At 56.4% G+C, this 27,416-nt stretch overlaps 1 protein-coding gene across 1 annotated transcript; it reads right to left on the bottom strand.

The window, feature by feature from the left end:
• Positions 1-1,179: 1,179 nt before the first annotated feature.
• Positions 1,180-26,826, bottom strand: TIMP2 (TIMP metallopeptidase inhibitor 2). The gene is made up of 5 exons (XM_050920065.1): positions 26,549-26,826; positions 7,250-7,350; positions 6,833-6,941; positions 4,591-4,715; positions 1,180-2,749 (listed from the first exon to the last, which is right to left on the bottom strand). Exons 1-5 carry the CDS (start codon positions 26,676-26,678, stop codon positions 2,552-2,554), a joined length of 663 nt encoding a protein of 220 aa, XP_050776022.1. The 5' UTR covers positions 26,679-26,826; the 3' UTR covers positions 1,180-2,551.
• Between the last annotated feature and the right edge of the window lie 590 nt (positions 26,827-27,416).

The raw sequence follows: 27,416 nt of genomic DNA, 5'->3' as shown, positions 1-27,416 counted from the left end.
ACAAGAAGGTCTCAGACTTCAGATTCCAGCAAAAAAACATATTGCTCCAAAAAAACCTAAACAAAAACCCCACCCAAAAGCCTTAAATTATGGCAGCAAGTTAGATACTCCTTATTTTTAATACTTATCAAGCAAAGATTTGAAAATAACTATAATGTAAACTTTTTATTTTTTTAAATATTTTGAATTGCTTGCATGGAGGAGGAGACTGGAGCTAGGAAGGAAGGGCAGAGAATGGAGCTGAGAACAGAAGACATAAATTAAAAAAGCCAATCAAGCATCCTTCATATACCTGACATACAGAGAGAGATTTTTGCAATTATTTTGTGTGAGGCTCACCCATCGTGTTTGCCAACAGCCATGATATTGCTGTTCAGCAAGGCCATGGAGACAAACTAGCAAGAGGCAAATGTATGGTACATCCCATCTCCAAATCCAACTTCTGAAGACTTGTGCACTTGGCAGAAGAGGGGGATGGGAAGGAGGGAAAATAAACAAACAGAAAAATCTGGAGGACTCAACCCTCCACAGACTTTCTTGATACTCTTCCCACTTCATGTTGAATGCTTCCAATGCAGAAATGCATTTAAAAAACAAATTAAGTGCAGTTCTAATACCTAACAAGGAAATTAAAAAGTTACAGCACAGGAATGATACAGCAGATGCCAAAACAAACTGAAACATCAAAATCAAAACTAGAGCATCAGCAGAGACAGGAGTAAATGTCACATATGATATAACCATACAGTAAGCAAACAGGAGTCTTATATTGAATTGATTAGTTTTTTCCCCTCTTCATTTTTATATATTGAAGTCACCCAGACTGGTCCAATATGACATCATTAAAATCTTACACCGATGCACAGCATGAAAATGCCCCTGAAGGTGGTCTGCAGGGATAATTTCAGGACTCTCCCAAACCTGCTTGGATATCTAGGTTTTATCTCACCGAGGTCTGTGCTGGCCACATTCCAGGTGGGCTAGCCATGCAGCGCTCTCTAGTGGCTCAGCAAAATGAAACCAGCTCCAAAGAAGCGGGAGTTGAAGGTGGCTGGGTGGGTTTCACAGAAGGCTATAGCAGCCAGAGGCCAGGTATGTTGTGTGTGTGCACGCGCACCCTCACTGCGTAGAGGCCAGGTATGTTGTGTGTGTGCACGCGCACCCTCACTGCGTAGAGGCCAGGTATGTTGTGTGTGTGCACGCGCACCCTCACTGCGTAGGAGAAGAGGGTCTGAAAAGCTTGACTTTTATCACAGCTCACTGCCATGAGCCTCACAACTGCAATCAGCAAACAGCCATCAGTGGATAGAAAACTACCTCGTCCTGTGGGGTCTCTCACCATGCTCCTTCTCGGCAGAGCACTTGGAATATGCCTCCGATCGCCAGCTCCTGCATTCATGCACCTTGCTGGGAATAAAGGCTCTCGGCAAGGGAAGTAGCTATGGGTCATTGTCAGCACGCCACCGTCTGTGGGGCTAGAGTGCTCTCAGTTCATTGTCCTGCTGAGCAATGAATTCACAATAATACCTCTGCTGTCTGCATAATCCTACAGGCTATACGGTAACCAAGCCCTTCCCCTCACCTGGAACTTGGCATTAGCACTATGCTGACGGCACAAGCCTACACTAGGACACAGATCCGGCAGCTACACCACAGCAAGGCACACACATACCCACCAGGGGATTTGCTTTCCTTAGTAAACTGCCAGGATGAAGGCGCAGGACCAAAGTCTGCAGGGGTCTCACGCATGCGCCACCCCAGAGGTCCAACCTCAGCACCCTCTGACTTGGAAGGATGCATGAAACAACAACACTGCTTGCAAATGAGTGAGACGGGGACCCTCTGGTCCCCCTCAAAAGATGCTGATGCTGGGGACCACAGGGACACTGTCAGTGCAAAGGGCCTTTATCTTACTTGACAAATGGCTAAGGAGACTTCACTAGAGCCTAATCCTTTCCTGGCCCCTGCAGTCCAGCTGGGACTCAGCCAGTGCTACCTTTCGCTGACTCTCCCGTCTAGCCCAAGAGGTGGGGGTGCATGTGACCAGGGGAGCAGTGAGACTAGAGGGCTTACAAAGGAGATCTGGGGAATGTTGGTCCGTCCTCTGGCAGTGGAGAAGGCTGCTTGAAAAAGAGACGCCAATGTGCTGGGGGATCGAGGGGCAGGAGCTACCCAAAACAAGGGACACTCCAGCCCCAGGTGAGGGGAACCTGGTAGGCCTGCTACACAGAATGAGACACATCGACCCTCGAGCATTCTGGTTTCCTCCAGAACAGCACTGGGATCTCATGGATCAAAGTCCGACCAGTATGAAGCCATCCCATGCCCCACTGCATCTGTGAAAGGAAGGAAAGGGAAAGCACTGCTGGGAGCTAAATACAATGGAGTGGCCCCTCACCCCACTTTGGAAGCACGTGGCATTTAATCACCCCGATTGGGACCCACTTGGGATACTGTATTTTCATGCTGTTTCCAGGAAGTGATGTCAGAGGTGGACCAGTCTAATTTCTTGCAGGCCTTTCTATTGGGTACTGGAATGCAGCTATTCAGCTTAGGGGTCCTCAATGTCGAGAAACTCTTGCTTGGGTGGGGCCACGCCACGGTACCATGCGCACGAGCCGTCGCTCCTCTTGATGCAGGCGTAATGCTTAGCCTGTCGCCCGTTTATGTTCTTCTCCGTCACCCAGTCTGTCCAGAGACATTCGTCCGACGAGGAGACGAAGCACGGAATGGAGGGACAGCGGGAGATCTGCAGAAGAACAGACACCATTGCTGAGCATACACGGATGCCCTGCCTGGGGGAAGAGATGGACCTGCTGTGCCTCTGCCATCTCCCACATCGGTCACTCTGGGCTGGGGGATGGAGAGAGACCCGGAGCCAAGGAAAGCAACTCGCTAAAGTTCCAGGGTTAGAAGATGGGGCAGATGTCCCTCTTCCCCCTCCCTTTCCCACCCTCTAGAGCCCCTACTCCCCTCTCCAAGCACACGAGGAGAAAGGGGTGGCTCTAAGGCCACGGTCTTATCTGTCCCCAACCGTCACTTGTTTCCATTGCATCCCTTGTCCACCTAGCCTGCAAGCTCTTCAGGGCAGGGCTGAGCCTTTGTCTCGAAGGGTCTGTGAATGACCGTTCAGCCCTGGGGCAGTCCCCCGGGAGTCAAACCTGGGCTGAATCCTGGTGAACACCAAGCACCTCACCCAATCCTTGACAGGAGTTTTCCCAAGAACAGGTTGGTGGGGGTTCCACAGCTGCTCTTAGCCCGTTCCAGGGCTTAGCTCTCCTTACACTTAGAAAGTTTTGCCTAACATGAATAGAACGGGTCACTCCTCTTCAGAAGCACCTGTGCTTTACCCAGCCCCCCAGGGATGGTGACTGAGCCACAAGAAATCCGAGCAAGTTTCTCAGGGTCACATAAGGGAGGCAGGGATCTAGGCTCAAGATGGTCCAGGCCCTTTGTTCCAGGCACTGGCCGCATGGCTCCTTTTAAGGAGACAGAATTGGGTCTTCCTCTTACTGAAGGTGAATTTCCCAATGCTGAAGCCAAACATGGGATCTTTGCCTGGACAGAACTACACACAGAGCAAAGAAGTCTCTCTAACAGAGGAATCAGGACAGTCTAGCTCTGCAAACCATCCTGATGTTGGCATGTCTGAGGAATGAGGCCAGCAGTTCATCTCCACACAGTACGATGCAAGGTGGACTTAGATTACATCCTTTAGACAAATACTCCACATCTAACTGCAACCAATCCATGCAGATACAAGCCTCCAGACAAGTTACAGACAGCAGGAGATGTGGGGCTGGGGTGAGGGTGGGTGCACGGGAGAAGCCTGGCCATAGAGAGTCCAGCTTGCTCAGGGAGCAGAGTGGAGCATTCCAAGCAGAGGGGATGGAGCGAGATCAGGAAAAGAACAAAGAGCAGAGGAGAGTGGGGAACAGCTCCAGGATTCCCCAAAACTGGGGTCTGACTCCACCTTCACCATAGACTCCCTAGTGACCTTCAGCAACTCACTTCCCCTCAACTTCCCGGCCGTGAAATAGGGATGTTCGTCTTTCCATCCCTAGCAGGGTGCTGTGAGGGTACATGGGATGCTCAGATCCCTTGGGAATGAGGGCCTGGAAACAGCCCCAGTTATGTAGTAAACTTTTCAAGGCAGGGACAGTATCTCCCTAGGTGGCTGTGGAGGGCCCAATCCCGAGTAGGGGCCCGTGGGCAGTACTGCAATAGGAGAACAGGCCAAGTGACCGTCATTCCTAGACAGCCCACTCTCTGCCTCTCTAGCAGTACCCCTCATTGGCCATTCCAGACAAAATCACTGGGTTTGCACCACCCTCAAGACTCTTACCCCTGCTAGGGGAGGCACCTGGCCCAGCAATGCACTGATCCCTCTTCAGATACAAACCCAGGCCTCGATTCAGGAAAGTATCTCTGCCGTTCACTTCAGCACGTGCTTTCCTGAGTTGCAGCACTGTATCCAGCCAAGGTCTCTCAACCCCAAGCCTTCTGATGGCCATGAGCAAGGACCCCAGAAACCTCAGAGCCCCACAAGCAATGGCAGGCTCCAGGCAGGAGTGCTCCCACTCTGCATACCTTGCACTCACAGCCCATCTGGTACCGCTGGTTCAGACTCTTCTTCTGGGTGGCACTCAGGGAGTCCCAAGGGACAATGAAGTCACACAGTGTGATGTGCATCTTGCCGTTGCCTTCGGACTTGCCTGAGGAAAGGTCATACAGCGCTTTAGTCTTTCTAGAGACACACATCCCATCAGGGCCTTGAGGGCGTTCGAACAGCACGAGCCCCAGGCAAGCAGCCCGCCCCTCTGGGGGGCTCTAGGGACATGCTGTGTGCTCCACACACAGTAATCCCCTTCTTGGGACACTGTCCCTCTTGGCTAACGCAGTTCACCACTGCCATGGCATGAGCAGCAGACTGTGGGCACGGGAGAAGACAGACAAATAAAAGAGCCTCGGAGAAGCAGATCATTGCTGTGACGTACAGCCAGTCAGTATGGGTGCGAGGCACCGGGTTCCCTTCCGGCCCCTCAGACCCTGCATAGAGAATTTGCTCTAAAAAGCCCCGGGAGTTTCCCAAGCACCTGGGGTAATGTTCCACAGCAGGTCCAACTCCTGGCTCACTTTCCCCAGACTCTCAAGGTCTCAGTGCCAGTGAACTGCAGTGAAAATTGGGGCCCAAGGGCTTTCTGGGCCGGCCTAATTCAAACCCCAGGAGTCTCTCCAGGGTACTTGTGCAGCAAGCTACGTGATGCTATCACCGAACCCCGCTGAGCCGCTGGCAAGCCCCCCTGGGGTCTTTCCCTGAGGCAGAGTGTGCTGGAAAGGGAGTTTATTGGTTTGTCCTTTCTGGTTAGCCCTTGGCCAGAGCTTCTACTGACTGCTCAGACCTGGGTCAGCTCTCCTGCCTCAGATTAGCACCTCCTATCCGCTTGGGTCCGCTCAGCAAACAAAGGCAGGAGGAAGTTGCCCTGGCCCACATCCCACTGCTTGCTCGGGCCAGGTTTTCCAGGAGGCTCCAAAGGGAAAGATGAGCTGGGCACCTCTGGAAAGGTGGCCATCCCCGCTGGAGAGATCACAATGCTTGTGATGTCACACTCCACAGGGCCACTCAGCAGGCAGCCATGCAGAGGGGATAAAGCCAAGGGGGCTGTCCAGAGTCCTCTAGGCTCAGTGCCTTCCTATATGGATCTGGAAGACTTTATTTAGGGCTTGTTGATTGGCGCTTCTCTAGAGCCCGTGTTCTGAGCGAGCACATCCCAGGACGAGCAAGAGGCTACAGAGTAGGACACTCTCTGACAGCCTCCATCCAGGGAGAGGAGGAGACAGACATCACACCTAGAAGCAGACACTCCTGCAGCACCAGATGCTGGGGCCCGCAGGGAGTGGAGTGACCAGAAGAATGGACCAAGAGATGGATCCAGCAGACCTCAGAGAGCCCAGGAGAAACGCCTGGGTGAAGGCATGTGTGATAGCACTCACACTGCAGCCAGACTCTTTTCGGTGCCCTTCTCCATTAGTGCCATTGGGCAAGTGCTGGACTTGGAAACGGACAGAGGGAGACTCCCGTGCTCCTGCCACTGGGACCGAGAGCTGCAGCTTCAAATGCTCCTGTGGGTTTGGCAGGACAGGAACACTATCCCCATTGCACAGACAGGGAAACCAAGGCTGAAAGGCCCCAGGGCGCAGCAGCCAATGTCTGAGCTGGGATGAGTGACCCTGGTGGCTGGCCCTGTGCTCTGAACATGATCATTGCCCCCAGGCCAGCATGGACTGGGCACGAGCTTGCAGACTGGTCAAGAAATGCTATTGACTGTTATTTCCCTAGGAGCCACTAGATGGTGCCAGAAGGGGCCCAGATGATCAGGGACCCTGCATGGGATGGGGAATGTGAAGCACCAGCCCAGTCACAGGGCAGGGCCCTGGCCCCATGGCCAGCATGGGAGCACCATGTGTGCTATGCTCACTGCTCCAGGATCAGACCAGCGCTAAGGACTCTGGGGGTCCAGCGCAGGGGCCGGAGAGGGCAGAGGGGAACCCTATGGGCAGCGCCGCAATCCTGACCTCTCCTGAGGTCCCATGGCCACAGCAGAGAGCAGGCCCCTTGGCTGGAGCAGGTTCTCAGTTCTGTGGCCTTTCCCTGGGCAATTTCCACAGCTCCAGGAAACCTCCCTATATGGGTCCACTCCCTTCGCCTGCCTCCTGCCTCCACTGACTCAGGTCAAGAGAGTCTTTGAGATGCCCCAGTGTCCTGCTTCGGTTGGAGCCCCAGAGCCAGCAGCAGGGGCCATGCCAGCTCCTCCAGCAACGCACTTCCTACCTGCAATGAGATATTCCTTCTTCCCTCCGGTGTCCAGTGACACCCCGCACATAGCCGACGAAGGAGCTGTGTAAATTAACTCTATGTCCTTGTCAGGTCCTTTAAACATCTAGCGGGAGGAGAGAGAGAGAGCGTGAGCGCGCAGTCAGACAGGCGGCACTGCTTGGCTCTCACGCTGCCCCAGGAGCATGCGCACAGCAAGCGGGGAGGAAGCTGAGCTCTTGCAGTGCTGGGTGGTACTGACAGATCACAGCTGGGGGAGCTCAGCTCTTGCAGCCCATGCAGATGGGATCCAAGGGTGGGTTTGCTGTGGGGACCCCCTAACCCTGTTCTCATTCCTGCACATGCTCCATTTCCCTAGCACCCTCTTCCCACCTGCTCCCCCAGAGCCCGACTCCCCCAGGCTGGGGTCTTTACCTTTATCTGCTTGATCTCGTACTGGATCCGTTTGATCGGATTCCCATAAACATCATTCCCAGAATCCACCTCTTTTCCGGAGACAGCCTTTGCTCTGATCACTGCAACAAACAGACAGGATGAGCATTAGTGGGGGAACGGCCTCCGTTCCCCAGCCCTGCTGGCTCTGTTTCAGCCTGCCCATCCCCAGACAGGGGAGCTGCACTGAGGGGCAGTGCAATGAGCAGCTACCACCTGTGTTTTTAACAGTGCAGCCTTGGCCAGGATGGTTTCTGGTGCGATGATGCTGATGCAGGCCTCCCTGCTCCCACTCCATAGCCATTAGCCGTGGACGGGGTTGGCCGAGTTAGAACTGGCGTCTCCCTCTGGTTAGTTTGTTGTGCACAGTGGAATCAGATTGGTGCTAGTGGACGCTGGGTTCCAACAGTTATTGCTGGTGTGTTTCTAGTGCCGCTGGCTTCCCTGCACCCCAGCCCTCCCCAACAGGCCTGCTAGCCAGACGGGGCTGCAGACTAAGACCAGGGCAGACAACGGGGAGTGTCAAAGGCCCTGTTGGTTTGGAGCCAGCACATGAGAATTCAATGACTTTACAGTGCAGTAAAGGAAACTGACCCCTTAGGTGTCTATTATAGGGCAGCAAAACAGACTCCAGTGCAAGGCCAGTCCCACACCTCAGCCTTGCCAAATTTGGTCACCTGCAGGGTTTGGTCTCTGCCCACAGCTCCCAGGCAGGGACTGGCTCCTCCTCTCTGTGCAGCACCTAGCACCCAGCTTGTGCTACCAGAGGGCTGCTAACGACTGAAATCCCCTGTGCAGTGCCTGAGTGAGTTTTTCCACTACAGCCCATTCCAACCGTCCTTTGACAAGAGCCTCCACAAAATGCCTGAAACCTGGTCTGGAGGTAAGAAGCTGATAGCACTGGGGTCAGCCTGGGGAGAAATGGTCTGGATTTACAAAGAGGAGCGTGTGAGAAGTGCAGGCTGGGCATGTGCCACGGGACCGTCATGGCATGCCAAGGCTCATCATTATACACAGCTGCTTCCAGTGTGTGCACAGCTGTAAGGCCCCAATCCTGCAAATGGGGCTGTGTGGAGTGACCCTCAAGTGGGCACAGATTCCTGACAGGCCAGGCCCCACCCACTGGGGGCGGAGAAGGTCCTTCATAGAAAGGAGCTTAGGTCTTCTGGCAACCTCAGCCAAGCCTGCAAACTCTGCAGGCTGGAGAACTCCATGATTTTTCTTTTCCTTTCCAAGGCCATATATTAAATACGAAAGCCAGTGTTGAGACTCCACACAGCAGGGGAAAAACAATCACGCAGCCCAGAGCAAGAGCAGCTTCCAGGGACTCCTCAGCACGGGCTGCTGCTTCTCCAGAGACTCCTGCACACAGCTGAATAGACGCTGCTTTGATCGCAGCCTGGCTTCATGCACTGGGCAAAGAGGTGAACAAGCAGCATCAGAATAGCTGGAAAAGCAGCACTGAGGGAATGCTGAGCTCGGAAAAAAGCACCAGGAGCGGCAGGGGAGGATGAGGATACAGGAGAGCAGGCTGGAGACAGAAGGGAAGGCACATGCAGGAGAAGGAGAGGGGCACAAAGGGAGAAGACAACAGAGGTCCTCAGTTTCTTCCTTCTGGTTCACTAATTTTCCACAAAATCCATGAGGTTCTGCCCAGTGGTGCCCAGGCCATTCCCTGAAACGTTGGACTCGAGCGGCTGCCACGTCATGTTACAGGCACACAGCTCCCCACTGTCAAGCGGTGTGTACGGCCCGGCATCCCGCAGCCCAAACGGACCTTGCACAGAGACCAAGGAAGATAGCTAGGAGGAAGGACGGGTAACACTGCAAGGCCAGCAGAAGCAGCACGTGGCATGGGGAGGTTTTTAAGAGCAGCAGCCCTGGTGTAAACAGAGAGCCCAGCTCTGGACTGACAGCCTGGCCTTGCCACTGAGCTGTTAGTTCTGCTTCCTCTAGCAGCCGCTCTTAACCCAGCGTCTGCGTTTGAGATCAAGGGGACGCGCTGGCGGAGGAGCCTCCTGCCAGATGTCGGCTGCTGGAATGCTGGGTGGCCACGAGGAACCGCATCCTCCCTCCAGGCTGAAAGCAAAGCGAACCACATGATGTCACTTCCTCCCCAAGATGCCTGGAAAAACAACCCCTCTAGTCACAGCAGGCCTCATGGGGCTCTGGAAAAACAGCCAGGTAGGTGGGTCTGTCAGGGTGAGCGCAGCAGCTGGCAGCACGAAGGGAATGGGCCTCGCCAAACACCACAGACCTGCAGGCTCCAACCCTGGGTCCTGGACCTCAGTTCCCTATGGCAGCAGCTGCTCCACATCCGTGTGCCCCTCCTCCTAATGCAGCCTCATCGCTTTGCAACACAAGTGAGTGGCAGGAACAAGGGCCCATGTGTGGGCACAACTGATAGGGTGAAGGCTCCACCCCAGAGCTGGCAGCTTTCCTGTGATGATACCACTCCCCTACGTACACAGCGAGGCCTGCACTGAGGAGCCCCTCCTCTCCTGACTCTCCCCTGCTGGCAGGGCCGTCCTTAGGATTTATGGCGCCCTAGGCGGGATTATTAAACTGGTGCCCCTGTGCCTGTCTTGCTCTTAGCAACATGAACATAAGCTTACAGTATTGGAAAACTTGCCACATCCATGTTACTAAAACCAGTTTAACTTAATTAAGCACACTGTAATGCTGATGAACTAGCACTAAAAGAAAAAATTCTGATTTGACAGTATGATGCAAATATAATTTTTTTAATTTTTCAACATTTTATTGGAAATTTATATGATGAGGTATTGAAACAAGGATTTGTTTTTAATTAAAAGCAATCTTTCTGGCTTTTTTGGCTGCAAAATCAGTAATAATGTCATCATATGACAAAGACAAAGTGATGACTTGTTCGATTGCAAGAATAGCAAGACCAGTCAAATGTTCCTGACTCATTGTAGAGCGGAGATAGTTTTTAATGAGCTTTAGTTTTGAGAAACTCCATTCTCCTGATGCTGCTGTTACAGGAATTGTCAGTAGAATATGAGTGGCAGGTTGGCTGGTATGAATAAACTGTACAATGCCCATCATCGATTTTGCATGTGGCAACAACTCAATTCTTCGTACAGTTCAAGTCCATTTAAATCAAAATGATCACCATGCTTCAGGAGGCTCTCTAGGTCAGGGGTGCCCAACTTTGTGCCCGCGGGCACCATGGAGCCCACAGGGGCCTCTCAGTGCACCCACATACTGCTGGAGGATGAGCATCTGCCGAAATGGTCACTGAAATTTGGCGGCATTTCGGCGCCGGCGCCTCTGGATGACACTGCTTGCCACTGAATTTCGGCAGCATTTTCAGCAGATGCTCATCCGCCACCACGGTCCTTCGTCTGGTGCCTGCCAGACGAAAGAAGTTGGGGACCACTGCTCTAGGTTCTTGCACTTTGTCATTAGTTGCTCTTGTTTTCCTATTTCGTTGAATTTAGTCCCGCTCAGCCTGTTGCCAGCTGAGTGAATGGAACCCCAGGCCGACAGCGGGTTGAGTGGCTCACCCAGGGTATCAGCCGCCGGCCTGCTCAGCCCACTGCCAGCCTGGGATTCCTTGGGGGTCCCCAGGCCAGCAGTGGGTACTGAGTGGGGCCGGTGGCCAGGACCCCGGGTGGCAATGGGGCAGCAGCTGGAACCCCAGAGCAGTGGCAGGCTGAGCCACTCAGCCCACCGCTGCATGCCATCAAAAATCAGCTCGCGTGCCACCTTTGGCACATGTGCCGTAGGTTGCCAACCCCTGCTCTATACATTAGTAAAGAGATGAGCATATTACAGTTGTTGGAGGGCTCTATTTAGCAGTAACGGGGCTACAGGAAAGTCAGTCAACATTTTCTGTTTCTCTGATGAAAACTGGCCCACTCCCTTCCATATACCAAACTTGTCACAAACAATTGTCAACAACTTAATTTTCTGTTTTTCGCTAAGATATTGGTTTTCTATATATATAGAAATTGAATTCAGGATTGTTAGCAAGCATTTTTGGCAAATAAATTTGCTCAATGACAATCAAAATGGCAACACAGTACTGCATTCATGCTTGGCTCAACCCCCAGCCTGCTGGTTCAACAGCTGCAGTAGAGGAGCAGATAGGTGGAAAACTGCAGGACCCCAAAATCCACCTCTTGGGGTGCAGAGTGGCAACAGCAGCAGCAAACCCTCAGATCTGATCACATGCCAATGGGCACCACCAGCCCAATGGACCATGGTGAAGTTAGCACAGCATCTGATCTCAGGGATGGGGCACCCATGGAGCCACAGCAGCTCATCCTGCCCTGTGCAGCTCCCCTCACTGCCAGCCCAGGGGAGAGACGCGCTCCCCAGCTAAGGTGACTAGATCCAGATGTCCTGATTTTATAGGGCCAGTCCCGATATTTGGGATTTTGTCTTATATAGGCACCAATTACCCCCACCTAGGGTGACCAGACAGCAAGTATGAAAAATCAGGAAGGGAGGTGGGGGGCAATAGGAGCCTATATAAGAAAAAGACCCCAAAATTGGGACTGTCCCTATAAAAGTGGGACATCTGCTCACCCTACCCCAACCCCTTGTCCTGATTTTTCACACATGCTGTCTGGCTATCCCCAGCCCAGCCATGTGTGACCATTCCAATCCTGGCTGCCTGCGAGGAAGTGCGTTACTTTCACTGTCATTCCTCAGCAGGTAGGCAGCCAGCCTCACCTCCTCCCAGCACCTCACCCAACACAGCTCTGACAGCCCTCACGCCGGGGGAAAGAGTCACACTTACAGGTGAGTTCCTTCCCCCACCTCTTCCCAGAGACTTCCCAGCAGCCAATCTCCTCCCTCAGACTGTGCTGCATTCGGCTCTCTAGGACCCAGCAGCCCTGCTCTAACATTCTCCACTGCTTCCCGTCTGTCCGGGTTCCCGGCAGAGTGGTGCCCGCAGACCTAGTCGTGCCCTAGGCGGCTGCTTGTTCTGCCTATGGCTAAGGACGGCCCTGCCTGCTGGCATCCACCTCCACCCCAGCCTAATGACCTGCCCCTGGAGAGGCTCGTCCTGCAGAGCGGGGAGTAAGTGCTGGGTGCTGCTGGCAGGTGCAGCAAGGACACTGCAGCTTTCATTGCAAGGCAGAAGGCACCAGCCAAGGCCTAACAGCAGAGTGAAAAGCAGGCAGTGGGCAAACAGAGGTGAGGCGGGGCCAGTTTGGAGGGACAGGGCCACTTCTTTCCCAAAGGCAGGTTCAGGAGCCAGGCTTCCCCCCACTGCCTAGATGCATTTCCTGTGGTGTCCCCTCCCCAGGGCAGGGTCCTGGCCTCCCGCTACCCTGGGCAGAACTTGGCACGAGCACAGCTCACCTGGCAGCATGGCTGCCCCACTGTCCGGGTCCAGCGTTTGCAGGTTCAGGTTCCAAGCCTGGATTTAGGCTTATGCCAGTTGCTGACAGCGCAGGGCAGGGCCTGCGGGAGGGGAACATACAGAGCAGGCAGGGCGCAGAAAGCGGTGAAGGGGCGGGGGTTAAACTTGGTCCATTCTGCTTCTCCACGGGGATGTGATCCAGTGATAGCTAGAGCTGTGGGGCTCCATGATCTCCCCCCACCCCTGCTCCCATCGGATGATTCCAGGATCATGCATAGGGCAGGAGCTCATTCCCAAGGCCAGTTCTCCTGGGGCAGGATCCAGCTGACTCCCCCGCAGCAAGAGAACCTGGCTGCAGGGCTGCCATGGTAGCTGGGCTCCGCCAGCCAGCCACGGCCTCTCTGCCTCAGACCCTGAGCTGACCAGTCTTGGCAACACAGGGCAGACTGGAATCCAGCTGGTTCCAAGAGCCCCAGGCAAGGGCAGCGCGCAGACGCCCTCCCATGGCCCAGAGCAGCAGGCGTGAGTGTGAACAGGCCACTGGAGAGTATCGTCACAGGACACCCCTACTCCCTGCAGAGCATTACCTGCCCCAGGCCTGCGCCGGACAGCTGCCGTCTACGGGGCGGCTGGCGTGGGCAGCCAGCCAAGCCAGGCCACTCCGTACATCTGGCACTAACCCAGGCCTCTCCTCATGCAGCCAACGGGCTCTCCAGGGAATGACTTGGCCCAGCCAGGGTCTCCGGCACATCTGGTCACATAGAAAGGTGCTCTGCTGCCACGGTGATGGGCCAGAGAGGTGCCATACTTGCCCAGGGCTGTGCTGAGAACCTGTCAGCTCAGCTCCCAGCAGAGATCGTCCCCACCCAAACCCCACCCAGCCTCTAGGAAAGACTCTGCCAAGCTCCAGACGCAAGCCATGCAGTCGGGCCCTTGGCAGGGAGAGCGGCATTGGTCTAGGTCCCTCCCCTCTGCTGTTTGCTCTTCCCCCTTCACCTGACAGGACACCTCCCTGACCCGCTCTTGGCACTGGGGCTGGGAGCAGCTGATGGGGTGGGTGGTGTGGTCCTAGTTACCAGACAGAAGCATCCAGGCCATGCCCAATGCAGCGATCAGCAGCCATGCCCAGTGCTCACTGCACAGCCGCCGCCTGACCCCCAAGGAGTCCCGATTCCGAGCTGGCTGGGACAGGAAGTGCTGCTGTAGGGGCCAAGGCCTATGCCGGCTGTTTGCCCTACTGCCACTCCCTGCCCCTGCTGATTGTCCAGCCCTCTTGGCACCCCCAAGTCACATCCAGGGGCTCATGGGAATGGCTCTGAAACAGAGGTGTCCCTGTGAGCTGCTGGCCAGCTCCTGCCTGGACCCCCTGCTGCCCCAGGGAGGACAAGCCTCTCCAGCTTTGCTTCAGGTAAGGTAGCAAACAGAGTAGCTGCCGCCTGAGGCTCCTGCTTTGGCCTGGGAGGGTGGGCAGTGACATTGGCTTAGTGACTGTGGGCAGGAAAACAGCTCCTGGTTCAGTGGGCTCCGGCCTTTTCCATTCACGTGCTGATGAATCACTTGACAGAAATGCAGCCCTCTCTAGGCAGATTTGTTCTGAACAGTGCGGCTTTGTGGAGCAGACTGCTCTGCACTTCCCGGCCAAGAGCCCAGCCAAGCTCCACGCTGAAAGCCAGGAGCCAGAGGGGAGGGTGGTGTGGGAAGCAGAGGGAGAGAGTCAGCCCAGGGAAATCCAGGGCACAGCATGAGGTCCCTCCCAGCCCCTCAACGGGAGGCAGCTCTGAGCACTCAGACCGTGAGTCAGACCCACAAAGTCAGGAGATTTTAATGCTAAGAAACCCTTTGTATTTGCCATGTCTGCTGAGTGAGCTGATCAGGTCACGTTTTCAGGCATCTCTGCAGCTGGGGGGGCGGAGGGGGCTGTAAATATACTGGGGTTTCCCAACGAAAGCCAAGTTCCCCACAGAATTCCCTGACTCCAGGAGCTGGAGCTTTAATGGAAATCCTAGCTACTCTCCAACTCATGCTAAAGTCACAAGAGAGCTGGTGAAGGCCAGGGGTGAGTAATGATGGCCTCATATTGGCTCCCCAGGAAGGACAAGGTGCCCTCCCCAGGCAAGAGAATGGGACACGCAGAGCCCAGTACCCTGGAGATAAAACACTCCTCTCCCTGGGAAAGATGCCAGCGGCAGCCTGGCAAACTGAGGCTGCCTAGAATCCCAACTCACACCTCATTAGCTGCATGGCAGTGACGCTGGGCATCCAGGGACATGTGCCCAGGCCCTTGCCCAGGGATGCTAACAAGACCCACTGCCAGGTGGCTACCTGGCTGGGTGAGCTGTTAATGGGGGGAGTGCTGTCTGGGGCTCTCAGACACCATGGCAACAAGTGGGGTATGGTTCCATGTCAGCAGCAAGAGCCAATGGATGGGACTGAGGGAGTGTTATAATGGGCAGGGGGAAGCACGTCACCTTACACATTTTAACCAATAGGATTGTACTATGAAATTCCCTGATGCCATATGACGATTGGCTGTTACCACTGAGCTCACAGGCCCCCCCACACTCCATCCAGGATGAATCCAAGAGTCCCCCAGACCTGCCCCAGAGCAGGAGGGGGTGGGGGTGCAATGGGATGACCCAGGATTGTGCAAAGGACTCCAGCAAACACACACTTCTCATCCCCACACTGCCGTCTTCTGCGCTGTCTGAATCACTGGCCAGCCAAACGCTCCACCGTCCCCCATCCTGCTAACAGCACCTCCAGGAGCCAGACAAATGTATTCTGGGCAGCTTTCAAGCACTTAGCCATTAGCTGCCTCTGCAGCAGCCTCCATGCAGAGAGAGAGATGGGTGCAGCTGTCCCCACAGCTCTCCCCATTACAGCCCATCTCCCTCCCCATGGATTTCTCCACTGGCTCTTGGAGGCACTGGAATGTGGACCCCTGCTCCCTGCTTCTTCTGATAACTCCGGAGAGAGCGAGAGAGAGAGCGAGAGAGAGCACGCACGCACGGTTATCAGTCTAGCTTTGCCCAGAAACATGCCTAAGCCAGAGTGCCCTCACTCCAGCTGGTTCTGAGCAGGAAGCTCACTCTCTATGGCCCATTCGGTCCTTGGCTTCCCTGCAGAAACTTCCCTAAACTCATGTGTTTTTGATACTGGGGGTGTTCATGGGGAGCTGAGCAGCCAGCAATGGATGGTAACTTTCCATCATGACTGCCCTGGGCTGGATCTGTACTAGGGACCTCAAGGGAGAGGCATCACAGGCCACCGTCACACCTGAGCTAGCCAGTTCCCAGGCCAACACACGGAGGAGATGATGCATGTTGGTTCTGGGGCACAGAGCTGGATGAGAGGTGAAGTCACAGGGGCACGAGCACTGTATCTAGGCACCGCTGACAGCCAGTCCTTGGCACCTATATAACAGGGACTCCCTCAAAATAAGTAAGCCCCTGACCGACCCTCTAGCCTAGAGGGAGAAGAGAACCACCTGGAAGAGTCTTTGCAGTTCCAGATGCCTTGAATTAAAGCAGGAGCACTGGCATCACACAGGGTTTGTGGGAACGAGTTTAACCCATAGCCACATCTGAAATAACCCCCCAGCGAAACAGGAACGCCTGTGTGCTTTTACATGGAAACTTCCTGCCTTGTACTAGTGGCTGAAAACAGGCTAGGAACGAGGGGAAGCCAGCCAAGCTGCAGGAGCCTGATGCAGCAACACTCAGAGTCTGAATTATCTCTGCTGTGATCTGTAACCTGGGCAAGGGCGATTCCTGGGTCGCCATGTGCCTCTGCTAGCTGGGTAGCATTGCGCTGCCAAACCCACCTGTGTCCCTGCTACGAGAGGGGCTCCCTTCTAGGTCCCGCCTTGTATGTGGGGAATCCCACACTGGGATGCTCCATGTTACTGGATACAAGGCTGGATTCACCCTCTTCAGAGGAAAGGAAGATCAAAATAACAGCACCTAGAAGCGAGTACTCCCGCCCACCCTCCCCTTCCAGGAGGGAGGCCTGTCCCATTGGCTCCATTCTACAGGCACAAACAGACACTGCAGTTAAACTGCCCCTTAGCCCAAGTCAGCTGGCATGGGCCAGCCACGGGTGTCTCACTGCAGTGCAGACATACCCTGAGTGACTTTCCCAAGGCCTTTGAGAGAGCAGGGAGCAGAGCTCTGGGCTCCTGTATGAGAACAATAGCCAGCATCCCAAAGCAAAATAGCTACCACTGATCCCATTTCACAGGTTAGAAAACTGATGCTCAAAGACCTGCCCAAACTCAGTATAGAGCCAGTAACAGGACCCAGGAGTCCTGACTCCCAATCACTCCTTGCTGACATTGGCCAGGGGCTCTCCCAACAGAGCGCTGAGGGGTACTGTGCTACTCAGCCTCTGCACTCGTGTTCAGAGCACTCTGTTATTCCGGCCACTTCTGAGCTGCCAATGCCATGGGCCCCTGCCAGCCCCCATGCCCCACACCACCATGTAACAGGGGTGTGGCCTGGTGATCACCACCCACACACCGCCTCAGGGTGGCCCTGCAAGCAGCCCCTGCCTCAACTATCCTCTCTGAGTCCCTAATAACTTCAGGCAAAACTTTCTGAGCATTTATCATAACCCAGCCCCACCACCCAGAATCCCCCAGCTCACACCGACTGTCCATCCACACACCCAGTACAGCCCTGGCCTCTATCGCTACACCCAGGCTGGGACTCCCTGGCGTGGCTCTGGCCACCCCACCACACCCAGGGCTCCCTGGCCTCTCTCACCACACCTCACCCGGCCCCTCTTGCCACTGCCAGGCTCCCTGGCGTGGCCCCTGTCTCCCCCGCCACAGCCAGGCTCTCCGGCACACCTCTGGCCTCTCTTACCACACCTCACCCGGCCCCTCTAGCTCCTCAGCTCCTCCACTCATTTCATTCTCAGGTCTGGTCCTAGCTCTCGCCCAGAGACATCAGCGCACTCACCCGTCCATCATTCCCCAGCCTTCAGCCCTCTGCAGCCCAATGAGCCAGCAGGTACCTCCCTCTGCAGCTCTCAGGCTTCAGACCACTCTGGCCTGGGCAAGTTTGTAGGTGACCCCCCTCCCTCCCCCAACAGACCTGCTGCCTCCTGCTTTCACCAGCCTGCCCTGACTCCACTGCTCGGCAGGGGCCCTCGCCACTCCCTCCTTCGGGGGCAGCCCAGCCCTGCTCTGAGCAGTCTCTGGACACCCTCTCCTCTCCGGACCCTCCCTTGCTTTCAGGCTGCCTCTCACCTGTAACTCTCAGGCCAGAGGTGCTGGAACTAGGGGTGCTGCCATACCCCCTGACTTGAAGTGGTTCCATCCTATCCAGGGTTTACAGTTTGGTTCAATGGCTCTCAGCTCCCCCACTGTAGAAGCTGTTCCAGCCCCTCTGGCCAGAGCAGGGCAGCCCTGCCCTTCTGACACCAAACTAGGGTGCAGCTGGACCAGAACCAGACTGCTGGGCCCAATTTCATTGAAGACGCCAGCTCCCCTGAGCAAGGGGCTGATCACCATGTGCTGGCCAAGAGCGAGAAACTCCCCCCACCCTCCGATGCTGCGTCTCCCCCACCTGAAGGCCACTTCCCAGGCACTCAGCTGGTAGGTCCTGTGTCCCCACTGGTTACCATGGCAAGGCCCTGGAGAGAATTAATGCTTCAGACCAAAACACTGCAAGCTCCAAATCTGCAGCTTAATTAGAGCCTGGGGCCTGCGAGGGGAGCGCTCTGCTGCAGCTGAGCTGCCAGCCCCGACTCCCCCTCCCTGCACCAGGGACCCAAGGCAGCAGCACTGGAATCTGACAGCTCTGGCCCAGGAGCCTTCAAGCAGCCCCACATGGGGGAAGGGAGCGTTATGCAGGGAGGGGTCCACTCTCCACTTGCAGCCAGCTGGTGTGAGGATGGGTCTCCACTGATCCCTGGCTAGAGACGCTCTAAGCCAACAGGAGAAAGCTCTCCCATCTGTCAGCTTAATTAATCCAGCCCCAAGGAGCAGCGGCCCGCAGGAATATCGGCAGGACACAGCGCACTCACATCGGTGTCACTTACGTGGCTCAGGGGTGGTTGGTCACACCGACCTTAGTGGCAGCGTAGCCAAGCCAGTGCCTTTAGGAGAGTCAGCCCTGCTGTCGGGGGGAGGCAAGGGCTGCCCTGTGGCAGGGCCACACAGCAGTACCCTGCAGAGCGCAGCTACCGCCACGGCAGCACCATGGCCAGACAATGTGGCTCCTGGCCAATGGCTGCTTGTCTGACTGGCCACTTCTCCAGCATCAAACTCCAGACTCACGGGGCAGGTTCCACCCCTAGAGCCGCCAAGCAGAGCTCCCTGCAGGGACTGTGCAATAGAACCGGGCAGTGGGCAGTGCTGTCTGCCTGGGGCCCCTCACTTTAAGGGGTCATTTCCACCCCCCGATGAGAGATTAGATGGGTAACAGGTCACCTGCACAGGCCGCTACCATGGCAGCAGGAGTCACCACTTACACAAATCCTGCCTGCAGTCAGGGAGGTGCAACAGGCACAGATACATCGGCAAAGCTGGCCCTGCATGGAGATCCCCTGGGCGCACACTGGAGTTTGCCCCACAATCCTCAGCTAGTGAAGACAAGACCAAACAAGTCATTGACCTGCTGAGTCAAAGCAGCAAAACAAGTGAGTTTCCCAAGAGGTCCCGCACAGCCCGGTATGGCCCGGCCCCGCACAGCGGAACCAATGCTTCTAACAGCAGAGAACAGCCAGAAGAGGAGCAGCTGCTTGCCAGCCTCCCTGCTTCTCCTGCGCTGGGCGTTTCCCTGGGGTCAGCAGGAGGTCCCCTGGCTCCTGCACGCCCAGTTCGGAGGGGCACTGGGACAGGAAGTGACCTCACTCCAAGCAGCTGTGACACACAGGACTTAGTGAGACAAGAGGGAGAGCCAATCACGTGGCCAGCATGAGGCATCCCAGCCCCGGCCTTGCCTCCCAGAGCTGGCAGGCTTGGCGCTGCCAGCAGAGGGTTTGCTGGGAAGCACCCACAGGCATCTCGGATTCCTTGGAAGGTGCCACAAACATCACAGCCACACTCCACCCTAGCAGTGCCTCCTCTACTGACCTGCCAGGACTGACCTGTGCTCGGGGCTTCCCTGGGCGTGAGCCGGTGTCAACAGCACAGGGAAAAGCTCTGATCCGGGCCCTGGGCTGGACTGTTAGCTGCAAGGGAAGCAGAGGCTGCTAAGCTCAGCGATCCCAGCAGGAGGAGAGGGCTGCAGGTGGTTATGTTTCATTGCAAGTTCTGCATATTATTTATATGGCTCTGTTGGTGCACGGCAAACCCTGGCAATGGGCTACACCTGCTCTAAGGTGTAAATCTGGAGTCACTGGAGTCAGTCTGGATTTACACCAGCACAGGCTAACCTGAAGGGAGTGAAATCTCTAGGGATCCCCATTTTATATTGTTACTGCTCTGCGGTGTCAACCACCACAGAAAGGAAGAGTCCAGCTGCAAGGCAGGAATCCAGAGCCTGCCCTGTAGTTGGGACCCCCTTGTCCTAGCCCCCTCGGAGCGAGTCTGCCCTTAGCCCTGACGCACCAGCACCAGCTCAACTCCACCTGCCATGCTAGCATCCATAGGACGCCAGCATCTCTCCCCAGCCAGAATGGGTCCATGTGACAGAGCAGCCCCGCCCCCAGCACCCCCATTAAGGCCCCCCTGCCCCAGGCCAGCACCCCACTGCACCCCCACTCCAGGCCAGCACCCCCTCCCCACCCCCAGCACCCTCACTAAGGCCTCCCCACCCCATGCCAGCACCCCCTCCCCGGGCCAGCACCCCCATTCCCACCCTAGGCCAGCACTCCACTCCACCCCCACCCCAGGCCAGCACCCCCTCCCCACCCCCAGCACCCCCAATAAGGCCCCCCCACTCCAGGCCAGCACCCCCTCCAGCACCCTCACTCCCACCCCAGCACCCCACTTCAGGCCAGCACCCCACTCCACCCCCCACTTCAGGACAGCGCCTCCTCTCCATCCCCAGCACCCTCACTAAGGCCCCCCCCACCCTAGGCCAGCACCCCCACCCCAGGCCAGCACCCCCACTCGGAGCGGAGAGGTTTCCTGAAGAAGGCTAGTGAGACAACGTCCAAGTGCTGGTGCGGTGGATCTGAAGCAAGTCACTCTAAAGCTCAGTCAGGGAAAGACAGGCCCCGGCAGGTGACACGGAGTTGCCAGGAAAAGGCCAGGAAGGGCCAAGGCCCCAGGCAGTGGGGTGAGGGGTGCTGTCCACATGCAGCACAGCTTCAGGGACTGGTTTGGCTGTTCCACTCGTCACATGAAGCAGCTGCCAGGGCTGGGGTTTCCAGCACTGCCGCAGGGCTTCAGACACACAACTCCCCTGCAGCTCTCCTTCTACAGGGGCTGTACACCTGAATCCCCTGGGGGCTCCGTTCTCACCCCAGCCTCGTGCCACGCTCACCCAGCCCTGCTGCAGCGCAGGCAGAGCCACTCCAGAGCGAGCTGCAGCCTCCCATCCCTTGGCCAAACACTGGGGGACTATCAGAGCTGGTGTCATAAACAGATAGTTAAAGGTTAATGTCTCTTTTACCTGTAAAGGGTTAAGAAGCTCAGTAAACCTGGCTGACACCTGACCAGAGGACCAATGGGGGGACACGATACTTTCAAATCTTGGTGGGGGAAGTCTTTTGTTTGTGCTCTTTGTTTTGAGGGTTGTTCGCTCTTGGAATTAAAAGGGACCAGACGTCCATCCACGCTCTCCAAATCTTTCTGAATCAGTCTCTCATGTTTCAAACTTGTAAGTAACAGCCAGGCAAGGCGTGTTAGTCTTATTTTTGTTTTCTCAACTTGTAAATGTCCTTTTTTGCTGAGAGGATTTTACCTCTGTTTGCTGTAACTTTGAACCTAAGGCTAGAGGGGGTTCCTCTGGGTTATATGAATCTGATTACCCTGTAAAGTATTTTCCATCCTGATTTTACAGAGATGATTTTTACTTTTCTTTCTTTAATTAAAAGCTTTCTTTTTAAGAACCTGATTGATTTCCTTGTTTTAAGATCCAAGGGGATTGAATCTGGACTCACCAGGGACTGGTGGGGGAAAAGAGGGGGGATGATTAATTTCTCCTTGTTTTAAGATCCAAGGGATTTGGATCTGTGTTCACCGGGGAATTGGTGAAGTCCGTCAATGCAACCCAGGGAGGGGAAAGTTTTGGGGGGGACAGAGAGTGCTCCAGACACTGGAATTCTGGATGGTGGCAGTGTACCAGATCTAAGCCAGTAATTAAGCTTAGAAGTGTCCATGCAGATCCCCACATCTGCACCTAAAGTTCAGAGTAGGGAAGGAACCTTGACAGTTGGAGTCCCCACTTGCCCAGCCTCCCCCTTCTGCAGGTCCTTTCCATGTGCTGCTGGCCTCTGGTACTCCCCCAGGGCTTATGACTAACCAGCCAGAGGCCTCAAGGAATCTGCTAGTGGGGCCAGGGCCATGGGTTGAGTCCTTGCAGAAAGCTGGGAGCTGCAGCCTACCTAGAGGTCACATGTGGGGCTGGCTGAGTTGCAGACTAGCCCAGGAGAACTCCAGTCTGAACAAGGCAGCAGAGTCAGGGTCATAGAGGAAAGGGAAGTGGCCCCAGGACCATGCGGCAAACCCTGGGCTGGCTTCTGCAGAGGGGAGGGGAACAGCACTCCCTGCACTGGGCTCACACCCCTATGAGCCATGGGCCTGAGGTCTCCCCCAGGCAACACAGGAAGAGTGGGCCATGGGGCAGGGAAAGATGCACAGAGAAGCCAAGTGAATTGCCCAAAGTTACCTGCAGCCAATATACGAATTCAAGACCTCCTGGTTCCCAGTCTGGCATCCCGCTGCGCCCACTACCCAAAGCTCAATACTTACTCCCCCCTTCCTAAAGCTCTGCCTAGAAATCAGGCTTTCGATTCATGTCCATTTCCTTCTGTGCCCAGCCCAGGCTCCCCCAGCCCAAGCAGAGCTGGCTTACAGGACCCAGAGCAATAGCTCCCCTCCCAGCAGGCAGCATGCACGGCTCAGTGCAGGGAGACACGCAAGCAGCATCACAGATCCCAACACCAGGAGGGGCCACTGATCGTCCAGGCTGAGTCTCAGGCCTTTTTCTGCAGCCACATTAGGCCAGCAGCAGCCATGAGCTAAAAAGCAGAAAGTCACATCCTTACATTCCATCTAAATTGCATCACAACAGTGTCCCATCAGGCTCTTAAGGAGGCTCCTGTCCTAGCAGCACCACCGCCACCAGAGAGACAGATTGTAAGACGTCTAATGAAAATGCTGTTTGATGCATCCTGTCTGGGAAGGAACCACTTCAACAGCTGTGATTGTGAAATCTCCACTTCTCTATTGTTTATCTGTAGGGTCTCCATCAGGTCCTTTAATTGTTTCTGTCTGTTGCATAACTAATTTTGTAAGATTTAAGTCAACTAAGGTGGTGGGATCTGATTGGGTAAAGAATTGTTTCACAATGTGCCAGTATTGGTGAAAAACACTGTCATGTAGGACTTTAGTGTACGATTGGTTAAGGTGCAGCTCAGCGGAACTCACGTTTTAACTGTATAAACTGGGGTCGAAAAGGAAGTTCCTTGGAACCCACTGCAGGACACAGCCCAGGATCAGACCTGCCAGAGCTCAGCACTCTGACAACCACACCGTGCAGAAGCCGGAGGCCCTGGATGACCTGATCCTGACTGGCCCCCAAGAAAAGTTTGTGTCTGCCTCACTGGGAGTGGCGAGCACTGTCTGCTGAGCCTGTGCAGTCTGGTTTGATGACTGTTAATAGAGGTTAAGGATATTACCGTGTAAGGCTCTTTCACTGACCCTGCAAACCCATAGAAGAGTACGCCCCAAGCCCTCGGAACGTGGCAAGGGTGGAGGTGCCTAAACTAACCAGCCTGTGCCTTGAGCTACAGAAGGGCAGAGGTGGGTGCCCTAAAGTGTGCAGGTAACACCCATATAACATGGGCCAGAGAATTGCCCCTTGGAAGTCTGACATCCTAGGGCCTGTACCACAGCCCTGCGTGCTAGCTGCACTGCCCCTCCCTGCCCTCCATACACCTCACCCCCCAGCCGAGAGAGAGGGCATCAAGCCAGCCGGGATCACTGCCCCAAAGCCTGTCTCCTCAATGGGGAGAGAAGCTTGTGCAGGTCAGAGCCAAGGGCACCAGCTGCCTCTCCCTCGGCAGCGTTCACTGGGCCACAGCCAGGTCTCTGCCCTGCTGGGGGCTGCTCACTGGCGAGCTCTCGCCTCACGCACAGGTGGGTTTTACTTCGCAGCCAGATGAGTGCTGTGACCATGGCCAGGATCCCAACTAGGGCAGGTGAGTGCCCATACCCAGCCCAATTCCTGGCAGCATTTCCTGCTGTAGTCACTCCAAGGCCATGTCACCGATGAACCATCCAGAGGGACCACTGAGGCTGAAGCCTGCATGAGGAGTGGGGAGCCTGGGAGGATGAGGGCAGGAAAGTGACAGAGGCCAGCTGACATGTGCTGTTAACTGCAGCTATACTGCCCTGCCCAGCTCCCACTGAAAGACTCGGGGAAATCCAGCAGCTCAGATTGATGCTGCTTCACTTTGTCTAAAATCTTCCTGTCCCTAAATCAGTTTGCACAGTTCCCTAACAAACAGCAGGGCCCTGACAGACTCTGGGGGGTCGGCAGGGGTGAGGCATCCAAAGCCAGGAGGCCAATCAAGGGCAGTGGGCACCCAGGAGCGAGGGGAATCTGGGGCAGCGCAGGGTGTGCAGTGATGGAAGGGGGCTGGGCTGTCAGCCCAACGGAGCGGCCAAAGCATTTCAGAATGTCTCTCTCCAGCCAAGCCTGGGTGCTGTGGCATGGCACTGCCCCTGAGTGCGGCAGGCAGTGGGACTGGGCTCAGTTTGATTAATATGTTAAATGCAATAAGGGCATTATTCATAGAAAGAGGAATCCAGATCCCGGCCCTGCCAAGGCCTCTCTTTCAGCAGCATCCAAGCCGAATAAACTGGAATGGAGGAAAGGAAATGCCTGGAAGTAAGGAACAGACAGAAGGTGACCCAACCCAACACAGCCTACTCCCCAAGGCAGGGCCCGGCGCTCTGCTCAGCATTCCCCTTTGAGCACAGCATCCAATCAGCAACAGCACTAACAAAGCTCTCGCCTTCCCCAGGGCGTCACCAGCTAGCTTGCGTAAATCAAGATGGCAACGTGCAATGCTAGTTTTTGTCATTAGGGGCTCAGCTGTATTGAGTCAAACCCACCAGAGCAGACAGCTCCATTTGTGCCTGGTACTCGCCCTCCACAGGCCCAGTGCCCAGGCTGAGCTTGGGGGAAGGGTTGTGCAGGGACGCAGAGAACAAAGCTCAGACCTCTCAAGGAGGATCTTCATCTGACTGGCCTTGGGGATTCTCACCCTACCAGACAGGCACACTCCTGGCAGCACGGACTGACACACTCTCCCACCCAGCACCACCTCCGATTAACAGACAGAAGCCCTGAGGCTACAAACCCGGAGAAGCTCAAGTTCAGTTTGAGGTTGGTGCTGGGTCCGGAGAGAGCTACAAGGCGTCACTATCGGGTGCTTTGCTGTTTAAGCTTCGTCTACACAGCCTCCCACATGCCTGCAAGCCAATCCAGCCAGGCCTGGAGGACGACAGTGCTTAAAGGCATTACTGCAGGGAACCATAAAATGAGCAATACATTTGATAACTGCAAGGTGGTGAAAGAGGAGATAGTCAGGCCCCACTTTAGGCCACGTGTGTCTGGTCCTACAGGCTGGAGGGAGCAGGGAGCTCGGGCCGGGCACCCATCAGTAGCTAGGTGGCAGGTGGTGATGGCAACAGCTAAAGCACAAATGATTCTCAGCTGAAAGCCGAATGGCCCGAGTGGCAGAGGCAGGTGGCATATGAGGAGGACAGCAGGCTCCTGTTCCTGTCTCTCGCCAGAGCCATGGCTCTGACTAAGCAGGCCCAGTCCAGCTCTCACGTGCACAGGTTGGCTCAGCACTCCCTGGGCAGAGATGGGACACCAGCAGCTTCTGCCCTGGGAAGGGCTCCAGGGAGCCTGAGGCTGCTGGGGGGATATGTTGAATCAGGGCAGTTCCTGGGAGCCCTGGCCAGGCCCCTCTCAGGGTGGGTGTTACAGGTGCCTTGTTCCATCACAAATGCCTCCAAGAGCGGGTCTGGGAGTGACCTGCCAAGGACTCCAGGGAAATGGTTCTGTTCACAGCAGACTGATCTCTCATGGGTTTTAACGGGGCGGGAGCAGCCAGGGCTTCTGTTTGCTCATGGTGCTGAGAGGGGCCAGCTCCCCAGCAGCTACCAGGGAAGCAGTGAGCCCTTGAACTCGGCTCTCCGCAGGTAACAGCTTCCCAGCTCCGCTCTGCTGATTGGATGCAGGGAGAGCGCTGCCCCTGGGCACAGCTACCAGGCGTGGGCACAGGGCTCTGACCCAAAAATAAACCCCAGTGAACCAAACAGGCCTGGAAAGTGGGGGGGCGGGCGCCTATTTCAGGCACACTTAAGTTCATCCTGTACAATCCATCCTTCTACGACTCCCCCCGCGGCCTGCCCAGCCTGCGGGTCACGTCCAGCGACCACAGCCTCCGCCCTCTGGCCTGTCTCTCGGGCCCCCCTGCCCGGCAGCCCTGAGCCAGGGGCCGCAGAGATCCGAGCCCCACCGCCCCCTGCCGATAAAAGAGTTTCCCACGTTTGTACAAGCGCCGCAACCCAGCGCAGCCCCCAGCAGCCCGGGCTCCAGACCCCCAGGGCCCCGGCCCGGCCCGGCCCGGGCGCACGTCTCAGCCCCCACCGCACCAACTGGCGGCGGCGGCGGGCGGCCGGCCCCTCCCGCGGGGCGGTTTGTGTTGCCCGGCCCGGATCGATCCGTGGCCCCGCCGCAGCGGGCCCGAGTCACGTCCCGGCGCGGGAGGAGGCGCGGCGGGCGGGCGGCGAGCGCCCTTACCTACGTCCGCGTTGCAGAAGGCCTGTTGCGGGTGCACCGGGGAGCAGCTGCAGGCGGCGGCCGGGCGCGCCGCCCTCCAGAGCAGCAGCATCGCCAGCCAGGCCAGCAGGCTGGGCAGAGCAGCGCGCATCTTGCGGGTCTCAGAGCGCCCGTGGGGGCCGCCGCATCCAGCCAGGCGCTGCCGCCAGCTCCCGCCCGAGCCGGAGTCCGAGTCCGAGTCCGGCTCCGCCGGGCCTGGAGAGCCGCGATCCCCGCGGACAGGAGGCTACACACGCCGCGGCTGCCTCCCTTGCGCGGAGGGTTTGCTGCGCCGCTCCGCGAAAGCTGCTTTTAACGCGCTCGGGGCTCGCCGCTGCTCCGCCCCGTGGCACGGGGCCAGGCCGCTGCGCTCAGCAGCTCGATCGCTCTCGCCCCTTCCTTCCCCCGGGCCTGCGGCGAGGGTCCGGCTCTCCTTGCGAGGGGCAGGTCATGCCCGGCTCCAGGCCCAGCCCCCTGCCCCTCTGCTCCCCCCACACCTGGGGAGTCCCCTCGGCGGCTGGGCTTGGGTCGGTCTTGCCAACGGCCTCCCTCTGGGTCTGGCCTGCCAGCGCCCCAGCAATGCCCAGGCCTGTGCCGCAGTTAGCAGGGTGCCCCAGACGGCCCTGTGGGCCAGCGGGGGGAGGGAGGAGACCAAGGCCACCGCTGCAGCGTGCCCCCTCCTGTGGGGCTCCGTTCCTTCCCGTGGGGCAGAACCTTCCAGAGACCCCTCCACTGCTGGCAGGAATAACCTCAGCATGGCAGCGACAGGTGCCGCTCCTCCAGGAGTGGTGAGCGCTGCCCCTCCCTGACACAAAGGGCCACGGCATGCCAGCCTGGCAGGGATTTTAGG

Source organism: Gopherus flavomarginatus, chromosome 12 (assembly GCF_025201925.1).
Source record: "Gopherus flavomarginatus isolate rGopFla2 chromosome 12, rGopFla2.mat.asm, whole genome shotgun sequence".
Lineage (NCBI taxonomy): Eukaryota > Metazoa > Chordata > Testudines > Testudinidae > Gopherus > Gopherus flavomarginatus.
This window is presented reverse-complemented; position numbering and strand designations above follow the sequence as displayed.

Excerpts from the sequence above, each read along its gene's own strand:
- TIMP2 (XM_050920065.1), bottom strand. The coding sequence starts at position 26,678 with ATGCGCGCTGCTCTGCCCAGCCTGCTGGCCTGGCTGGCGATGCTGCTG. Across the intron at positions 4,716-6,832 it reads GAAGGAATATCTCATTGCAG|GCAAGTCCGAAGGCAACGGC; the intron begins GTAGGAAGTGCG and ends ACCTTTCCTCAG. Across the intron at positions 2,750-4,590 it reads AGATGGGCTGTGAGTGCAAG|ATCTCCCGCTGTCCCTCCAT; the intron begins GTATGCAGAGTG and ends GTTCTTCTGCAG.